At 42.2% G+C, this 15,870-nt stretch overlaps 1 protein-coding gene across 32 annotated transcripts in view; it reads left to right on the top strand.

The window, feature by feature from the left end:
• Cadps (Ca2+-dependent secretion activator) overlaps positions 1 to 5,609 on the top strand; it is a 450,780-nt gene extending 445,171 nt beyond the window's left edge. For 23 of the 32 annotated variants that reach the window (XM_006518024.4, XM_006518044.4, XM_017316038.2 and 20 more), the window contains 2 exons: positions 1,460 to 1,564; positions 4,376 to 5,602. In XM_006518024.4, coding sequence (XP_006518087.1) covers positions 1,460 to 1,564; positions 4,376 to 4,555 — 285 coding nt within the window. In that variant the 3' untranslated portion in view covers positions 4,556 to 5,602. Of the gene's footprint in view, positions 1 to 1,459; positions 1,565 to 4,375 lie in introns of all 32 variants that reach the window. The other 9 variants (XR_003950862.1, XR_003950860.1, XR_001781126.2 and 6 more) reach the window with 2 other exon arrangements.
• The last annotated feature ends 10,261 nt before the right edge of the window (positions 5,610 to 15,870 follow it).

Here is a 15,870-nt window from a genome sequence, read left to right as displayed (position 1 = left end):
GAGCAGGAGCTGGCTGTGAGGCTGCACGCTGCCTCCGTTGGGGTAGCGTGGTCCCTGTTGCGGCTGGGCTCCAAGGAGAGCCATGCTTGGCTCTGATGAGGAAGGAGCCTAGATAAGAAAGATGCAAAGAGGGCTTCTATACGCCATGGCTGCGACTCTGTAGTTTCTAGCAAGGTGCAACTTGGCAGTTCTACCTTGCAAGTAAAACCCCAAATTAATTTTTTTTTAAAGAAATTAAGTCAGAAACAAGGCTTCAGAAAAACTGTGAGTGTTAGGCATAAACTGATTTTGGATGATCTTTAGGTGAGAAAGGGTGGAGTTACCATCAGAAACATGTTTTTATTTATGCTTTTTGAATCCCCACTGGTGTGCGATGTGTGTGTGCCTGTGTGTGCTGGTGAGTGTGAGTGTATGCATCGCCTCCGTTCTCTGCCTTCTCCTTTATCTTCATCTTATTTTCTGCATCTTTCCTGTGCACAGTTCATATAGATGTCACATAAATAAGTGTATAGGTCCATCCACACCTTTTCATTTTATTTGTAAATTGTTTGGTATAAGCGGCAGAGCGTAATGAAACCTGGTGAAGTTTAAAAGATTAGATTTTTTTTTCATACTGACACTTCATAACACTGTTCATATGTCTCTGAGTGAGATTTATGAATATATGAGCAGTACTGCAAAATTATACTGCACCAGAGACTTCCTGCACCACAGGGGTGGCAGTCTAAAGTGACACAGCTTCAAGCATTTTTCACAGACAAGAAGCAAAATTTAACCCCCATAAGGGGAAGTATGATTTCAACAGCTTGAAATGAGCTCATTTGTAGATAGTTTTTTTTTCCCCTCTTATATTCCATATTTTTTCTGCTAAGATTAAAACAGATTGCACAGCTAATGCAAGGGCACTTAAACGATGCCCAGAACAGTTTGGCCCTTAAAGAGAAAGCCTCATTTGCTGTCCATATTAGGAATGCCCCAGTCAGACAAATGGTTATAAATTCCACCCCTCGGTTCCTCAGACTCTCCACCTGGTTCTCTGAATTGCACATGGTGGTGGGAGGATCATTCTCAAAGGTTAGGTGACAACGAGGGCATCCCTGTCCCTCTTTTGGCCCTAGAGATAATGCATTAGAAAATGGACAGAGCCTCAAGTCACACCCTAGTGAAGTGGACCAGTTCAGACAAGAATCAGGAGCATAAGAAACAGTCTTCAGACATGGACCCCACGGACGCTGTGTGTAGCACAAGAGTCCCAGGTTCCATCCCCAGTCCACACTGCCCTAGTGTGGACTGAGCCAGCACCTCATTTGTGTGAGTGGACAGTCTCTGTGCTCTCCAGTTCTCTTTGACCCTCTTCTCTCCTCCGGAACCAAATAGGTGCTCAGATGGGACCTGTTCCCTCCCTGCCCTCTAGTTGCTCCATGATGCAGGGCCTGGAGAACTCTTGTCTCTTTTTCAGCAATGGTACAACAGCTCCATGAACATCATCTGCACGTGGCTGACCGACAGGATGGACCTGCAGCTCCACATTTACCAGCTGAAAACCCTGATCAGGATGGTAAAGGTAAGAGGACAAGGTAGTCCTCTGGTGGCAGTCCTCTGGTGGCAGTCCTCTGGTGGCAGTCCTCTCGAGAGTAGCTAACTGAGACACATGCCACTGGCAAGCTGCAGAATGTCCAGATCACACAAACCCCTGTCTGCATACACAACACGATGATTTCTAAGGCAGCATTGCAGTTAATTTCTTACTGAGACATTAACTAACGGCAAGCTTAGACTTTAAAGGGAGGGGTGGGCACTGGTATCTTTGTCTATAAAGGAAAACTATTGTATACATTTGCCACACACAAAATGTCACAGAGACTCTTGTGCCTTCGAATTGCACTTTTGAAAGCTTGCTTTGGGCACTATTATGTTAACTGCTTAAATCACCAATTTCATTTATGGTTTAATTAAATAAAATTTTGCCACAATTAATTTCATGGAAATATTTACCCCCAGCTATTTCTAAACATGCTCTGTGATCATTATCAGAATGCAAATCAATATTGTTCTCATAGTTAATTGAAGTGGTTTCTCTTACAATGCCTGTACACAATCAAACGTAAAGAATCACAAAGGTGAGATAACATACCCTGGGAGGAGCTCTTTCCCCTGTTCTTATGTGTGTGCTGTGGACTAATGATAATTATTTCAGCGTGAAATCGCAGTGGTTTACATGAAATAATAAGATCGCAGAAGGGGGTAAATACGTTTTTTGATCATTTCAGTTTCCATTTGATGCCTCACCATAGAGCGTTTTTAAAAATGTTCGTATGCAAAACTCCTATTCAACACACAGAAATCTCCATTAAAATATTTTACTAATAAGCATAGCTGAATTCTCTTAACAGTTTGCCAAAAATCTCCCCTACCCTGCTTCTAGGCCTCCTTTGGATTCGTCCCATCCCCCTGAAGGTGCCCCGATATCCCAGTGCTGACTAAAACCCAATTACCATTTCATTGTGTGTAATTAAGGAGTTATTATCATCTGCATTTGATCCCACAAAGCCTCCACCCAGCAGAAGGTTATAGCCAGTGTGTAGCTGCAGCTATTGTAAAAGAAATATCTGCACTTGAATGGCACACTCAGCTTAATTTTCTTGTTTTTTTTTTTTAAGTCAGTTTCTTAAGGCAAGTTTCACTAAGCACTGCCAGACCCTCTGAATTCCTTTTCTTGGTATAAATATTTCCTTTCTTCTTTTCTTTTCTTAATGTGTGTAGAATATAGGAGATGATTTCTATTTGACCTTTATCGGACCAGGTGCACATAAAAAGAAAAACATCACAATTTAGTATTTTCAGGTTATCTTTTCATAACTGCTATTTCCAGATCTGTGTCAAAAACTAGCAATATTTGAAGATAAAAATATGTAAGAGAGGAGGCTTAATTTTTGCCATCTGCCAAAAACAAACAAACATATACACAGTCCCGAGCCACAGGGCAGTCCCGAGCCACAGAAAGAGTTTTCACTTTCTCCAGAATGATGCTCATCTTTACTACATCCTCCCAGTGGACTGAGCCAGAGTCCTCCAGCAACCACGCAGGGCAAATCCCATGGGTTTCCAACTTTCTTTCCTGCTTCAATAGACACTCCATTCGTTCATTCATTCATACATACATACATTCCGCATCCAGAAAGCTGTACTCCTTCACCCGAACCTAGGTAGAGGTTAACTGAGCTCTCCTGAATACTAACAAGGGAAGGATTGAAATCTGAGTAGCCATTCAAATCCAAGGGCTTCATAGAACCACACTGCATTCACTGATAAACTCCCCAGTCACTGCAACCTGTGACTTTAAAAGTGGATTGACCTATTGATCCCGTAACTGTATTAGATGAGCTATTAAAAATACAACTAATGTGATGTTGAAATACATTACCATTCTGCTCTCACCTCTTTATTAAGTTTCCTGTATCAACAGGTGAAGCAGAGTGGAGACTTGGCCTCTGAAATGATAGGCAGTGTGATGAAGAAGCTCATAGTTAGAAAGACCATAACAAAAACGAACTAGACAAAGCCAGATGCTTCTGCGCATGCTCAGTTCATGCCAAGGAGGCTCCAGGAAACAGTCCTTAGTTACCTGAGGAAATCCGAGAGAAATGGCCTGGAGGAACAACGAAGGGGCTTGTGATGCTGCAATACCAACCGTTATTCTTGAAAAGGAGCCAGGTTTCTTCCCTGAGAACATAAAGTTGTGAACGAAATGGATACAGATATTTCCCAAGGAGATGAGATCTGAGTCACATGCCTGCAACATATTGATGAGGCATTAGCGCTCCATCTTGCCCATCATTGTGGCTGCTTGTAATAGGTTTCATATACCAACATGCATATGTCTATCTTGTGGATGAGACAGAGGGACGTGGCTCACACAATTATAACAGGCAAAAATCCTAAAGATTTGACTGCAACAGAAATCACAAAATACCATAATCACTTGATTCATTCATTATGTGTATGTTAGGGCCCTTTATCCTGTCGATCATATTGTTATAATAACCTAAGAGAAAGAAGTAGACCGGGGGAGGAGACAAACAACCATGGAACATTTCCCTTTGTGGAGCTGAATAAACACAAGCTTCTGTTCTTTGCTTTGTCTCATCTAATACAGTTTATCCTGCCACGGTTTCTCATTTTCTGTCATTTGGTTGAGTCTCAGTTCTCAGTCCAAGAGAAATCTGAATGAAGCGGCTTTTACTTTTCAGTTCATAAAATGTGACACTTAACCAAAAGCCATGACTCTCCCTCGCACTTGTGCTTGCTTTGCATCCTCTCCCTCCTCACCTTGGGGATGAGATCATTCTTACCTCTTTATCTTTCGTTTCCATAGAAAACCTATAGAGATTTCCGATTGCAAGGGGTCCTGGATTCCACCTTAAACAGCAAGACCTATGAGACCATCCGAAACCGTCTCACTGTGGAGGAAGCTACAGCGTCAGTGAGTGAGGGTGGGGGCTTACAAGGTATCAGCATGAAGGACAGTGATGAGGAAGATGAAGAAGATGATTAGACCATTCTCTGGGTCCAAGAGTCCATTGGGATGGAGTCCTGTAATCAATGCATGTCTTTAGTCTGTTAGTTAACCCCATTAGGTAATTTTCTGTCAACCACCATCCCCATGAGATGTTTACCAATACAATTACCATTTTAGCTGCGTGGTACCAAGATTAGCAAATGGTTTCCTGATTTCTGTGTCTATATGTTTACAAGCAATATGGAACACCATTCTTAAACACTGTTCATGGAAAGAATACATAGTTCAGCTGCTAGGTGTGTCCCTTTTGTTAGCAGAACAAAATGATGCTTCATCCTGTACTACAGATACACGGATTGGAAGTGGACATGGAAGCAAGTGTGTTTCCATGTCTCTGTTTCATGTATGTGGGTACCAGGTATTTAAATTAGTACATAAATTAATTTAAGTGCATAGAGCTGCTTGGTTTTGGTCTCTGTTTTGTTCTTGTTTTATGAGAAGGGGAAAAGGCATGGTCCCAAAAACCAACTTTAGCTTTTCTCATCCCCTAAAACTAAAAGCAATGGACCACTTGTGTCCCAGCAAACCCAGCTTTGCATTTATCCATGTAGTTTAGTTCCCCCTACCAAAAAAGTTACATATCAATGGATTAATTATTTTCATTGTCATAGCAAGGGGGCCACGTGATCAGGAAGTAGCATCAAGTAAGTTTCAGACCAACTGTCTTCTGTGAAAGTTTATCCTAGTAAATGTCACATTTTGCTTTTCTGTTTCAATAACTGTATATGTAAAAAAAATTATTGAAATGAAAACCCTAGACTATAAATGTATTTATAATAAGATATGGATATTTCCTTCAGTAGACTGTAACCATAACTTCAATTATTTTGTTCCACACTGTTTTTTATATCTGTCATGTACATTGCACTTTGATCTGTAACTGAGCGACCCTGGGGTCTGCTATAGAGCTGTTTCTTTCTGTGGAAAGTAGTGGATCCATCTTGCTTTTTGCCTTATATAAAAGCCTACAGTTGTAAAAGTGTGGGAAACTGTGGCTCCTCAATAAATAATTATTCAAATGTCCTAAGAATGTGTGTGTGTGAGCTCATCTTCTTCCATCTCCTTTGAAAGCCCACTGAAGTATAAGAGGCAGGAAGAAACGGGCAGGGGGAGAGAGTAAGAGGGAATTTTCTAGAGCATTCTTGACACTGTTGTCAAAGAGAGACCGCCTAGAATTCCATTAATTCACATTCCACTAATTCAGGATCTGATGTTGGGCATATTATGCTTTGCATCCTAGGATAAATAAGGGTTTGCTAAGCAAGTGAGTAGTGTAAACGAGAGGAATGTTTCTCCTGTATGGAGAGAAGGCCAACAAACTGTTTTTAAGCACTACTTTAACAGCAGTGTTTGCATTCAAACAAAGTGTGTGCCAATTATATATGATTCTTATGTATTTGTTAAAGCCTTTTCCTTCAAGATTCTCTAAGACATGGAGTATTCTTCTCCATCCCCAGCTCCTGTCAACAATATAATCACCTGAGTTTGAAAGAAATTAAATGTGTCCCCTTGCTTTCTTTATTTGTGTCTGTCACAAACGTGGCTGACCTCTCTTTGGGGCTAAGACTTAGAGGAAATGACTGCTTTTCCAAGGAAACCGGGTAGAATGGTTGCCAGTTGTTCTCAACAGAGCAGCTCTCCAGAGGACACACTCCCACTGTTTACTTCTTCAGATCTGCAGGAACAAGGCTTGCTGAGTGTACAAGAGCTCTCATCACTGACCACTGAGGTGGTTTCCAAAATTTACCTCACTCAAGTCTCTTAACAAATATGAGTCGAGCACTGTTGTTATCCTCATTATAAATGAAGAAATTAAGATCAAAGGGCGTGCGGGCCAGATGTGGCAGATCACACATCTAATCCCAGCAATTGGGATTCAGAAGTAGGACAACCAGGAGATGAAGGCCACCCTCAGCTACACACTGAAATTAAGGCTATCCTAGGCAGCATGAGACCCTGCCTCAGCATCACCCCCATCCCAAAGAAGCACAAAGGATCAGCTAATTTACCCAAAGATTCAGACTTATGTCAGTAGGAAGAGAAAGGCTATGATTTCAGACAATGTTTTTGTTCTATTCAGGGTTGCAAAACTACAAAACATTTTATGAAAGAATTATGGATGATGCTAAAATGAGAAAAGTAAAGAGGAAGTATCCTGGCATTTAAAACTAGGGGTGCAGGGGTGCTGCTAAGGATCACTGAAGAGGAACTGTGAATAGCACAGGGTATGAAGAGGGCTGGGCTAGAAAGGACTGTCCCTCCAAAGTCATGGGTCAAATGAAAAATAAAACTCCTTCTCAAAGAGCAGGGAGAACACTGTTTAAAGTCCCCCAGCTTAGCAGTGTAGAGAGAGGGTGTGGGGCAGAAAATGGCACAAGAAGAGACAAGACATAAAACACTAGCCAAGTTTAGCCCTCGGGTTACCCCTGCCACAAGCACAGATCAAGGGAAAGAGCTCCGGTGGGTTGAGTCCTCTCCTTCTCCTTTAAAACAAACACACAGAAGAAAACAAATCCTGAAACGCAGCTCAGTCATCTATCCCAGCATGAACACATTCACCAAACACATAGAAAAATTCAAGCAAGAAGATGAAAGCACCTCACAGTCCAGGACAAGACCCTGACCCACTGCCACCCTCCTCCTCTCACTGACCAAAGGGGGCCCACCCTGATTCCTAATGTGGAGAAAGACTTTTCTATTCTAACCTTTTATGGAATCTCAGGCAGAGGACACATTTGCTCACATATAGACCTTCCATTGCTGAGATAGCTGTGGGTCATTTTATCGCCACATGGCATTCTGATATATGAATATGCCACAATGGATTTATCCATGTCAAACTGTCATTTTCCATGGAGGATGGTCCTAAGGATTGCTGCTGTAAAGCCCATTACATAGCCTCTGGGGCAGTTGTTAGGCCACAGGGCAAACATATGCTTATTTTTGGAAGAGGCTTCGAGCTTTCAACCCCACCAACAGTGTGTCAATATCCCTATCCTTCTCCTTGGCAAGGCTAAGTATATCAGTATATGATCTTTCAACATTCTGTTGAGTGAGGTCTAGTGGTTCAAAACACTGGCTTTTAAAAATGGAGTTGATTTCCTTTGAGTATATTTATTGGTGATTTGGTTAGCCTCTTTCATGCAGTGTAAGTTTGAGTCTTTCCTTTTATAAAAGGGGAAAATTCTAGAATCAAGTGAAGGCTGTGGAGATAAAGGAGATGTCGAAGAGTGATTAAGCTGATGGAAAAGCAGTCCTTCTCTTACCACAATACACACATCATGAGCCCACTCTGCTCATTCCCACTGCTGAAACCACCTCAACTCTCTAACCCATTTCCTCTTATCAGTTGGGGGAATCTTTGGAAAAGGCAAGTGTAATTTGGGCCCTCCCCTATTTAAAGTTCCCAATCACCTCCAACCTTCTTCTCAGAACTCAAACCCCTTAAAGTAGCACACAAAGCCACATCAGAGGGAGCCTCTCCCACAGCCTGTGTTAGCCCTGCTACTCTCTGGGATGACCCACCCTTGCCACCTCTCACTGCCACTCTGAACCTTCTTCCCACCTAGGCTCCCACCCAGTGATGTTTCTTCTCATTTTTCAACCCTCAGCTAAATTAGACCTTCCCAAGGAAGCCTTTCCAAACTCATCTCCAGTGTGAATCCTTAGTGCGGCTCTTCACCCTCTGCTGCTCTCTCCTGGTAGTGCCCTGGCTACTCCTGAGTAGGTTATATACATTCCTGTGTGCTTCCTAGCTTCTCCACTTCTGGAAGATTTGTCTGTACCAGATTCCCTACTCTAGCTCCAGTAACATTGTAAGCAGAGACTATTGAACAAAGGGGGAAAGGATACAGATAGAGAGGACCTGCTTGCTCTTCTCTTAGAATCCTTGGGTGGTAGGAATCTTCCAATTGAGTAAATAGTTCAAGACTCAGAGGAGGGAGAAGGAAACTGGGGCTCATAGAAGAGGTACAACTTGAAGAGCAGTTTGGGGGTGGGCAGGAGAAGACACAGCTAGGGAGCAGGGTAATAAGGTCTGTTGTTCTACAGAGATGAGTTCCCAGAACTCATGGCTGCCACTCAGCAAATACCTGTTTACTCAAAGCATTAAGAGCCTTGCCCCCAGCCCTGACCGGGACATCTGTATAGCACCATCTTTCCCACATTACTCAAGGAACACACCAAAGGCGGCAATAGAAACATTGCATGAGACAGAGGTCAGGGATGACTGCTATGAAACATTGTCTTCTGAACACGGCATGGCTATTGCCCTCAGGAACTCAAGTAGGAATGGTTGCATGCTTAAGACTTACACAAGATCAAGCCAGTCAACACTCCACTGTGAACACGAGAGGGGTTCACAAGATCCTACCTCTGATCAAGGAGCTTTTCAAAGTCTATAGCTGCTTATGGAGGAAAAGTCCATTTTCTTCAGTGGTTTGGTCCATGGTAGGTTTCCCATGCTCCAGTAGATGGCCCTACATCCATGTGCATATAGACAGCATTATATTAACTCCATGTGCTATAAAGGAAGAAGATAAAGAGGAGAAGGAGGAGGAGAGAATAAAATACCGGCCAAGAAAGAAGACATGGAAATTTGGAAATAGGATGTGACTGGGTTCTGGAATGAGTTAGAGAAGGAGAATGGAAGATGGATACGGTCTAAACACAATATTTTCATGAAATTACCAAAAAGTGTATAGTTTTTAAAATATGCTTAATGGTTTAGGGGCTCCTGCCTCGTGGAAAGGTGTATGTAGGAGCTTGGGACACACTGGGTTGAGAAGAGGAGATTAAGGTGTTTAGCATCCTTTAATTTGGATTTGTTGATCTAGATCGCCAACAGCTAAGCAGTGCTTTTAATTTTTTTTACACTTATGTTTATAAAATAGAGGACTGGAGAGGTAACCCAATCTGTAAAGTCCTTGCCTTGCACCTGCAATGAACTGAAGTCCACTCCCAACACCAGGGATAATGGCACGTTCTTACAATGCCAGTGCTGGGGGTGGGGGTAGAAATAGGTCAGTCCTTGGGGCTTACTGGCCAAACAAGTAAACCTCGAAGCCAGTGAAAGACCTTAAGTCAGAAAACAAGGTGGGGACTGGGAAGATCATCATTAAACCACTCACCATATGAAAATGAAAGTGAAGTTTCTCATTCCCACAATCAATTTAAATTCAGGTGGAAATTCTGGTGTTCTCGAGATGTGCAAGGGGACACAGAGCAAGTTGGCTAGCAAGACTAGGGATATTACTGAGTTCCATATTCAATTGAGAGGCCTTGCCTCAATAAATAATATGAAAGAGATCAAGTAAGACTCTTAACATCAATTGTGGTCCAATACACACACACACACACACACACACACACACACACACACACACACACACACACTCATATACACACTCTCGCATAGAGACACACATATGAGGCCACATGTGTGAATATACATACCACATAAACATACATTTAAGACAAAAAAAAACCCACAATAACAAATACAAGGTAGATGGCACATAAGAAAACAATGGGCTCTACATGCACTTACACACACAAATGTGAGTGCACGTACAAACACACACATACACACACAGGGAGAAAGAGAGAGAGAGAGAGAGAGAGAGAGAGAGAGAGAGAGAGAGAGAGAGAGAGAGAGAGCAAACAGAACAGAATTACATGAAGAAAAAAATCAATCTTATCCCTATCAGCCTCTTTCCCTAAAGTAGCCATCGCTAACAGATGGTCAAATACTCTCCCAAATATGTCTACATTATACGAGTATATTAGATATATATTTGACACATATGACATAGATTTATATAAATGTTAATCATCCTAAGTTTTCAATTTTGTAAAACACATTTTTCACTTGTCTTTATAGACTCCTCAGCATGCCTACCCATATAGACTTTCTATAGACTTTGCTAACAGCTGTACTGCATTTAAGGAGACTTTCTGGTCAAAGAAGAGACAGGATCCAAGTAAGGCAAAATGAAAATAAGATTAGGATGGATCAAAACACAGTGGAGGAAATGAGCCATCTGCGGGAGTGACCCAAGAAACTGTTTGAAAATGTGTGACTAAAGAATTTGTGAAATACCCCAAAGCCAATCACAGTCTAACTGCGGGATTACAGTTGTCTGTTTATGTGTCTGTCTCTGCTAGACTGCCAACTACTTGAGGTCAGAGACTGTGTATGCTAGTTGGGTGCCTAGAATTCAGTAGGCAATCAATACATGTTGATTGGATTGAAGGAACAAACATCAGACCTAAGTATGATCATGACCCTAAAAGCATAAATGTATTGTCATGGGGTTTTTTGGTGTGTGACATATGTATATGTGTTATGTGTGCATGTATGTGTACCCCACAGCTCCTGATGTGGGTTCTTGCCTTCTACCTTGAGACAGGATTTCTTTGTTGTTCACTCATCATAGTGTATGACAGGTTAACTTACCAATAGGTCCCCAGGAGTTCTTCTGTCTCTGCATCCTATGTTTCTTCAGAAGCACTGGGATTACAGGCATGAGCTGCTGTGGCTGGCTTTTTGCAAGTCCTGGCAGTGCAAGCTCAGACTTTCATGTTTGTATAGCAAGCATTTTACCCACTGAGACGTCTTCCCAGGACCATGGTCTTTTTGTTTTCTTTAAGTATCATGGTAGAAGACAGAAAACTATGCATTTCACCACAAATGTGACTTGAATTTCCCATAGAGGATTGAACAACCATGCTGTCGGAGTTTGTGTTTCTAGATGAATTTTATAAAGTCCACCAAACAACCAGAGTTACATCATTACTACTTAAACACAAAGTTTAATAAGTTGATTTCTTTTGAATGAGACCCAAAATAAGTGTGTTCCTTGTGGCTAGCTTCCACCAAATACATGATTAGCAAATCTGAAATGAAATCGAATTATGCATATTTTTGCAATACTTGTTAAACAATTTTTCAAAATAAATATTCATCTTTTATTCAAGGTTGTTTTGCTCCTTCATCTAAATACTAAAATTATCATTTGTTTTCCTTTTAGTGAAATCATGCATTTCATCCATAGTTATAAATCTGCTTTTGTTATAACTAAGCAAAACATGCGAACAGGGGTGGCTGGGGTGCCGTCTGTCGGCAGAGTTCTCTACCCTAACGACAGTACATTGAAGCTCAAAGGAAAACCCTGAGCAACAAATTAATCACAGCCATCAGCTAGCAAGGGGATAAAACAATGACTACTAGTTACACAATGCCAAAGGAACAGAGCGCAAAGGCACAGTCCGGCAGGAGCACAGAGAAACTTTCTTAGCTCCTATAATGATGATGGGAGGGCAAGACAGTTGCAATCACGATTAGGCTGGTGTTTTTCTGCCTGTCCATCAGAGAGAAACTGTCTATGCTTTCTAGGTGAGGAGTAGTAAGCACCACTCTGCTTAGAGCAGGAAGGGGGTGAGTGAGACCGCGCACACTTCAGAAGCAGGGTTTGGGGCTTGCAAATATATTTAATGGAAAAGGCAAAGGCAAAAATACAATGGTAAACACTGGTGCTTTTTGGAGCAAATGGAAGCCCTATTCGTGAGCAAGGTAAGGCTGTATCACAAATCCCAGTGTTGCTACATTATTGTGAAAGAGACAGATGGACTATGCCCCTTACCTCATCTCCTCAGATATGTCTTGGAACCCACCTTTGAACATCACAAGTTCCCCTTTAGTATTTCTGGCTCAAATATCAGTTGTTAGGTCTGGATTAAAATTAAAAAGCAATCAGCAAGATGATAGACTAACATGTCATGAGACAAGTGAGCACTTGGACCCCTCAAAACTTCCACTAAACAATTTCTGGTTTTGTAATGTATTGGAAATGAATCTCTATGTAGTTTATGACAGGGCAAGGCAATGTCCAAAGCTCAAAGTGTTAAGATCATTCTGATCAAAGAATTCTGGAGAAATGAAGGTCAACTCTCAGTTCCCAAATCCAGAAAATGGGTTTCTTTCTGCATTGTTAGCCACTGAAATATCTCTGACCCATTTGTTCTCCTCCTAGGAGTCAAATCAATTCCTTATATCTTCTTCATTATAATACAAAATGTGCAGTTTTAAGAACTCTGAAACTGGAATTTGCCCATGTACTGTAAGGAAACACTGGCATCTACTCTCTGCCACCCCCTAATCTATGTGGCAAAGTTAATGTGCACAGTCTTAGGCTCCCTTTAAAATATATATTTAAAATATTTTAGAAGGATGTGCGTGTTCCAGGGAAGATATTTCTTTAAGTGAACTGAGGTCAGAAGCAGAAGACACACACCTGTTCTTCACCTCTGAGAAGAGGCGGGGCTGGAGAAACCACTCCATGTAAATAGTGAAGTAAAGATGGGAGGCTCTCCAGGATGTGTAGATGGAGCATTGGGTAGCAGGTGTAGATAGGGTTAGTTAGAAGAAGGTTAAGTTCCCAGGGTATAGAGATAGGGAGATGCCTCAGTTGACAGCAGTACTTGCCCTGAAAGCACAACTGGAATTGGATTCTGGGAACCCAGAATAGAAAGTCAGGCTTTGTGCCATCCATTTGTAATCCCAGTACTGGGGAAGTAGAGACAGGAGGATCTTAGTGCTGGCAAGCTAGCTTGGCCTAATCTTGGAGGATAGGCCAAGTGAAAGGTCCTGCCTCAAAAAACAAAGAACAAACAACAACAATCCTCCCAAGGTGGCTAGTACTTGAAAGGGGATGTCCTGGATGGTTCTAAGCTAACCTAACACCAAGTCATCAGAGATGACGGATCCTCAACTGAGAAAATACCTCCCTAAGATGGGCTGTAGAGCAAGCCCGTGGGGGTATTTTCTTAATTAGTTATTGATACAGAGAGAGGTGGACTCAGCCTATTATGGGAAGGGTTATCCCTGGGTTCATGGTTCTGGCTTCTGTAAGAAAGCAGGCTGAAGCAAGCCATGATGAGTAAACCAGCAAGCAGCACTGATCCATGGCCTCTTCATCAGCTCCTGCCTCCAGGTTCCTGCCCTATTTGAGTTCCTGTCCTGGCTTCCTTCAATGATATGGATATTTAAGCCAAATAAACCCTTTCCTCCGCAAAAATGGTCATGGTGTTCCATCACAGTAATAGTAACCCAAACTAAGACAGGGAACAACTATGGAGATCGTTCTGCCAACTCCACGTGCATGCACGTGTGCATGTGCGCATGCGTATGCTCACATACATGCTCCTGCGTGCAAAGATAATAAGATCTAGATTTCACTTAATTGACAGTAGGATGATGACCTTGTAAGAATTACTTCATGTTTAGTTCTCAGTTTCCTCGTCTATCAGAAAGAACTAACGAGAATCATGCCCTATGTGTTGTCTGTTGGAAAAAGGCTCAGCAGTTAAGAGTATTCACAGCGCTTGCAGAGGACCAGAGTTCTGACCTCAGCAGACGTATCCAGCAGCTCACAGCCACCTATAACTCCAGCTCCAGGAGATTCAAAGCCTATCTTCTGTCTTCAGTGGGCACCCATACTCATGTGCCCACACGTCTGCAAGCACACGCGCATATACTCATACACACACACACACACACACACACACACACACACATAATTTTTGAAAAACTCCCAAACAATACTTGTGTTACCACTGAAGGCATATCTTTCCCAGCCAGTAACTACTGTAGCTTACGTGGTTCACACCTGGGTAAGACCACTGATTGGCTTTCCTCCTTCAGCAGCATGCATAGAACCCTCCAGTACTGAGCAGAAAGGTTAGTTAGTGCCAGCTTGATTTCTCTGTGTCCTGTGACTCAGGTATGTGGTGTGTGGTGACTTCAGCAATGGGGTCTTGCCATTAACTTCTGGAGGGTAAAAAAGAGCAATGCCAATGCCTGTAATGTTTGGGATGGGACCTATAAGACCCACTGACCAACAGCTGAAAAAGAGGTAACCCCCACCCAGCACTAGATTTAATTTTTTTTTTTTTGGTTAAGTAGTTTATAATGTCTGGGGAATATATTATTTTTCTCTCTCCTCCTATTATAGAGTAACCTCATTTAAACTTCTTTTATATATGTATATGTTTAAGAGTCTTCTACAGTAGAAGACTTCATATGGTTTATTCAAAGGTCTTTAGTGTTAATTATCCCTCCCCTTGTCCCCTCCTATACTCTTCCCTCCCCTCCCTCACCTGATTTGACATGCCCCATTACTTTCCTTCCTCCTTCCCACCACCCTCTTCCCTTGCAGTCCCTCTGAAAGCTCTGGTAGTTTTCTGACCTCTGTGGGTATGCCAACCTGAGCACATATATCTAAAGATCCAAGCCAGCATCTGAGCATGAAACAGAACATGTACCGTTCGTCTTTCCAGGTCTGGGTTAGCTCACTCATCCACTTACCTACAAATCCATAATGTCTGTTTTCTTTACAGCTGGATGATATTCCATTCTGCATGTAGCACACTTTTATCACCCACTCATCATTGCATATTCATCTAGACTGTTTCTATTTCCTGGCTATTATGACTAGAGCAGCAATGGCTATAGATGAGCATAGTCTGTAGAAGGATATAGAATCCTTGGGAGCATGACCAGGAGTGATATAGTTGTATCACCTGCTAGGTCTATTTCTAGCTCTCGATGAACCTCCACACTGCTTTCCATAGATACTGCACCACTCTGCACTTTCACCATTGGGAACTAAGTGTTCTCCTTCCAACGAATCCAAGGCATCTTGTTGATAACTGTATTTTTTGTCATAGCCACTCTGACTCGACTAACCAACCACTTTTCTGATTGGATTTAGCTCTGTAAGATAGAATTCATGCCTGTACTAACTTGGCCAAAAATTGGCATCTGGCTAGGATATAGACCCTATGGAAGAGACTGATACTGTTACTCTACTGAGTGGACAAAATATTAAACATTCCCCCTAAGTTCTTGTCTTTATACCCACAGCTCAGTGTGCACCATAGAATCTTCCTTTTGCAGTAGATGGCAATTAGAACAAAGACTCAGAACTGACCAACAAGCAGAGAATAAGAAATGGTGGCATGCACCTCTAAAGGAGATGTGTTCCATCCTGTGGAGTTTGAATGAGAATCACCCTCATAGGCTCATATATTTGAATAGTTAGTCCCCAAGTTGGAGAACTGTTTGGGAAGGATTGGGAGTTGTAACCTTGTTTGAGAGAGGTGTGTTACTGGCAGCAGACATTGTGGTTTTGAAAGACTAGCACAATTTCCTGTGTGCCCTCTCGGCCTCCTACTTATGAAGCTAATGTGAGCTTTCAGCTGCTGTTCCTGCACCATTACTGCCTGCCTGC

The sequence above is a fragment of the Mus musculus genome, chromosome 14 (genome assembly GCF_000001635.26).
Source record: "Mus musculus strain C57BL/6J chromosome 14, GRCm38.p6 C57BL/6J".
NCBI classification, from domain to species: Eukaryota; Metazoa; Chordata; class Mammalia; order Rodentia; family Muridae; genus Mus; species Mus musculus.
This window is presented reverse-complemented; position numbering and strand designations above follow the sequence as displayed.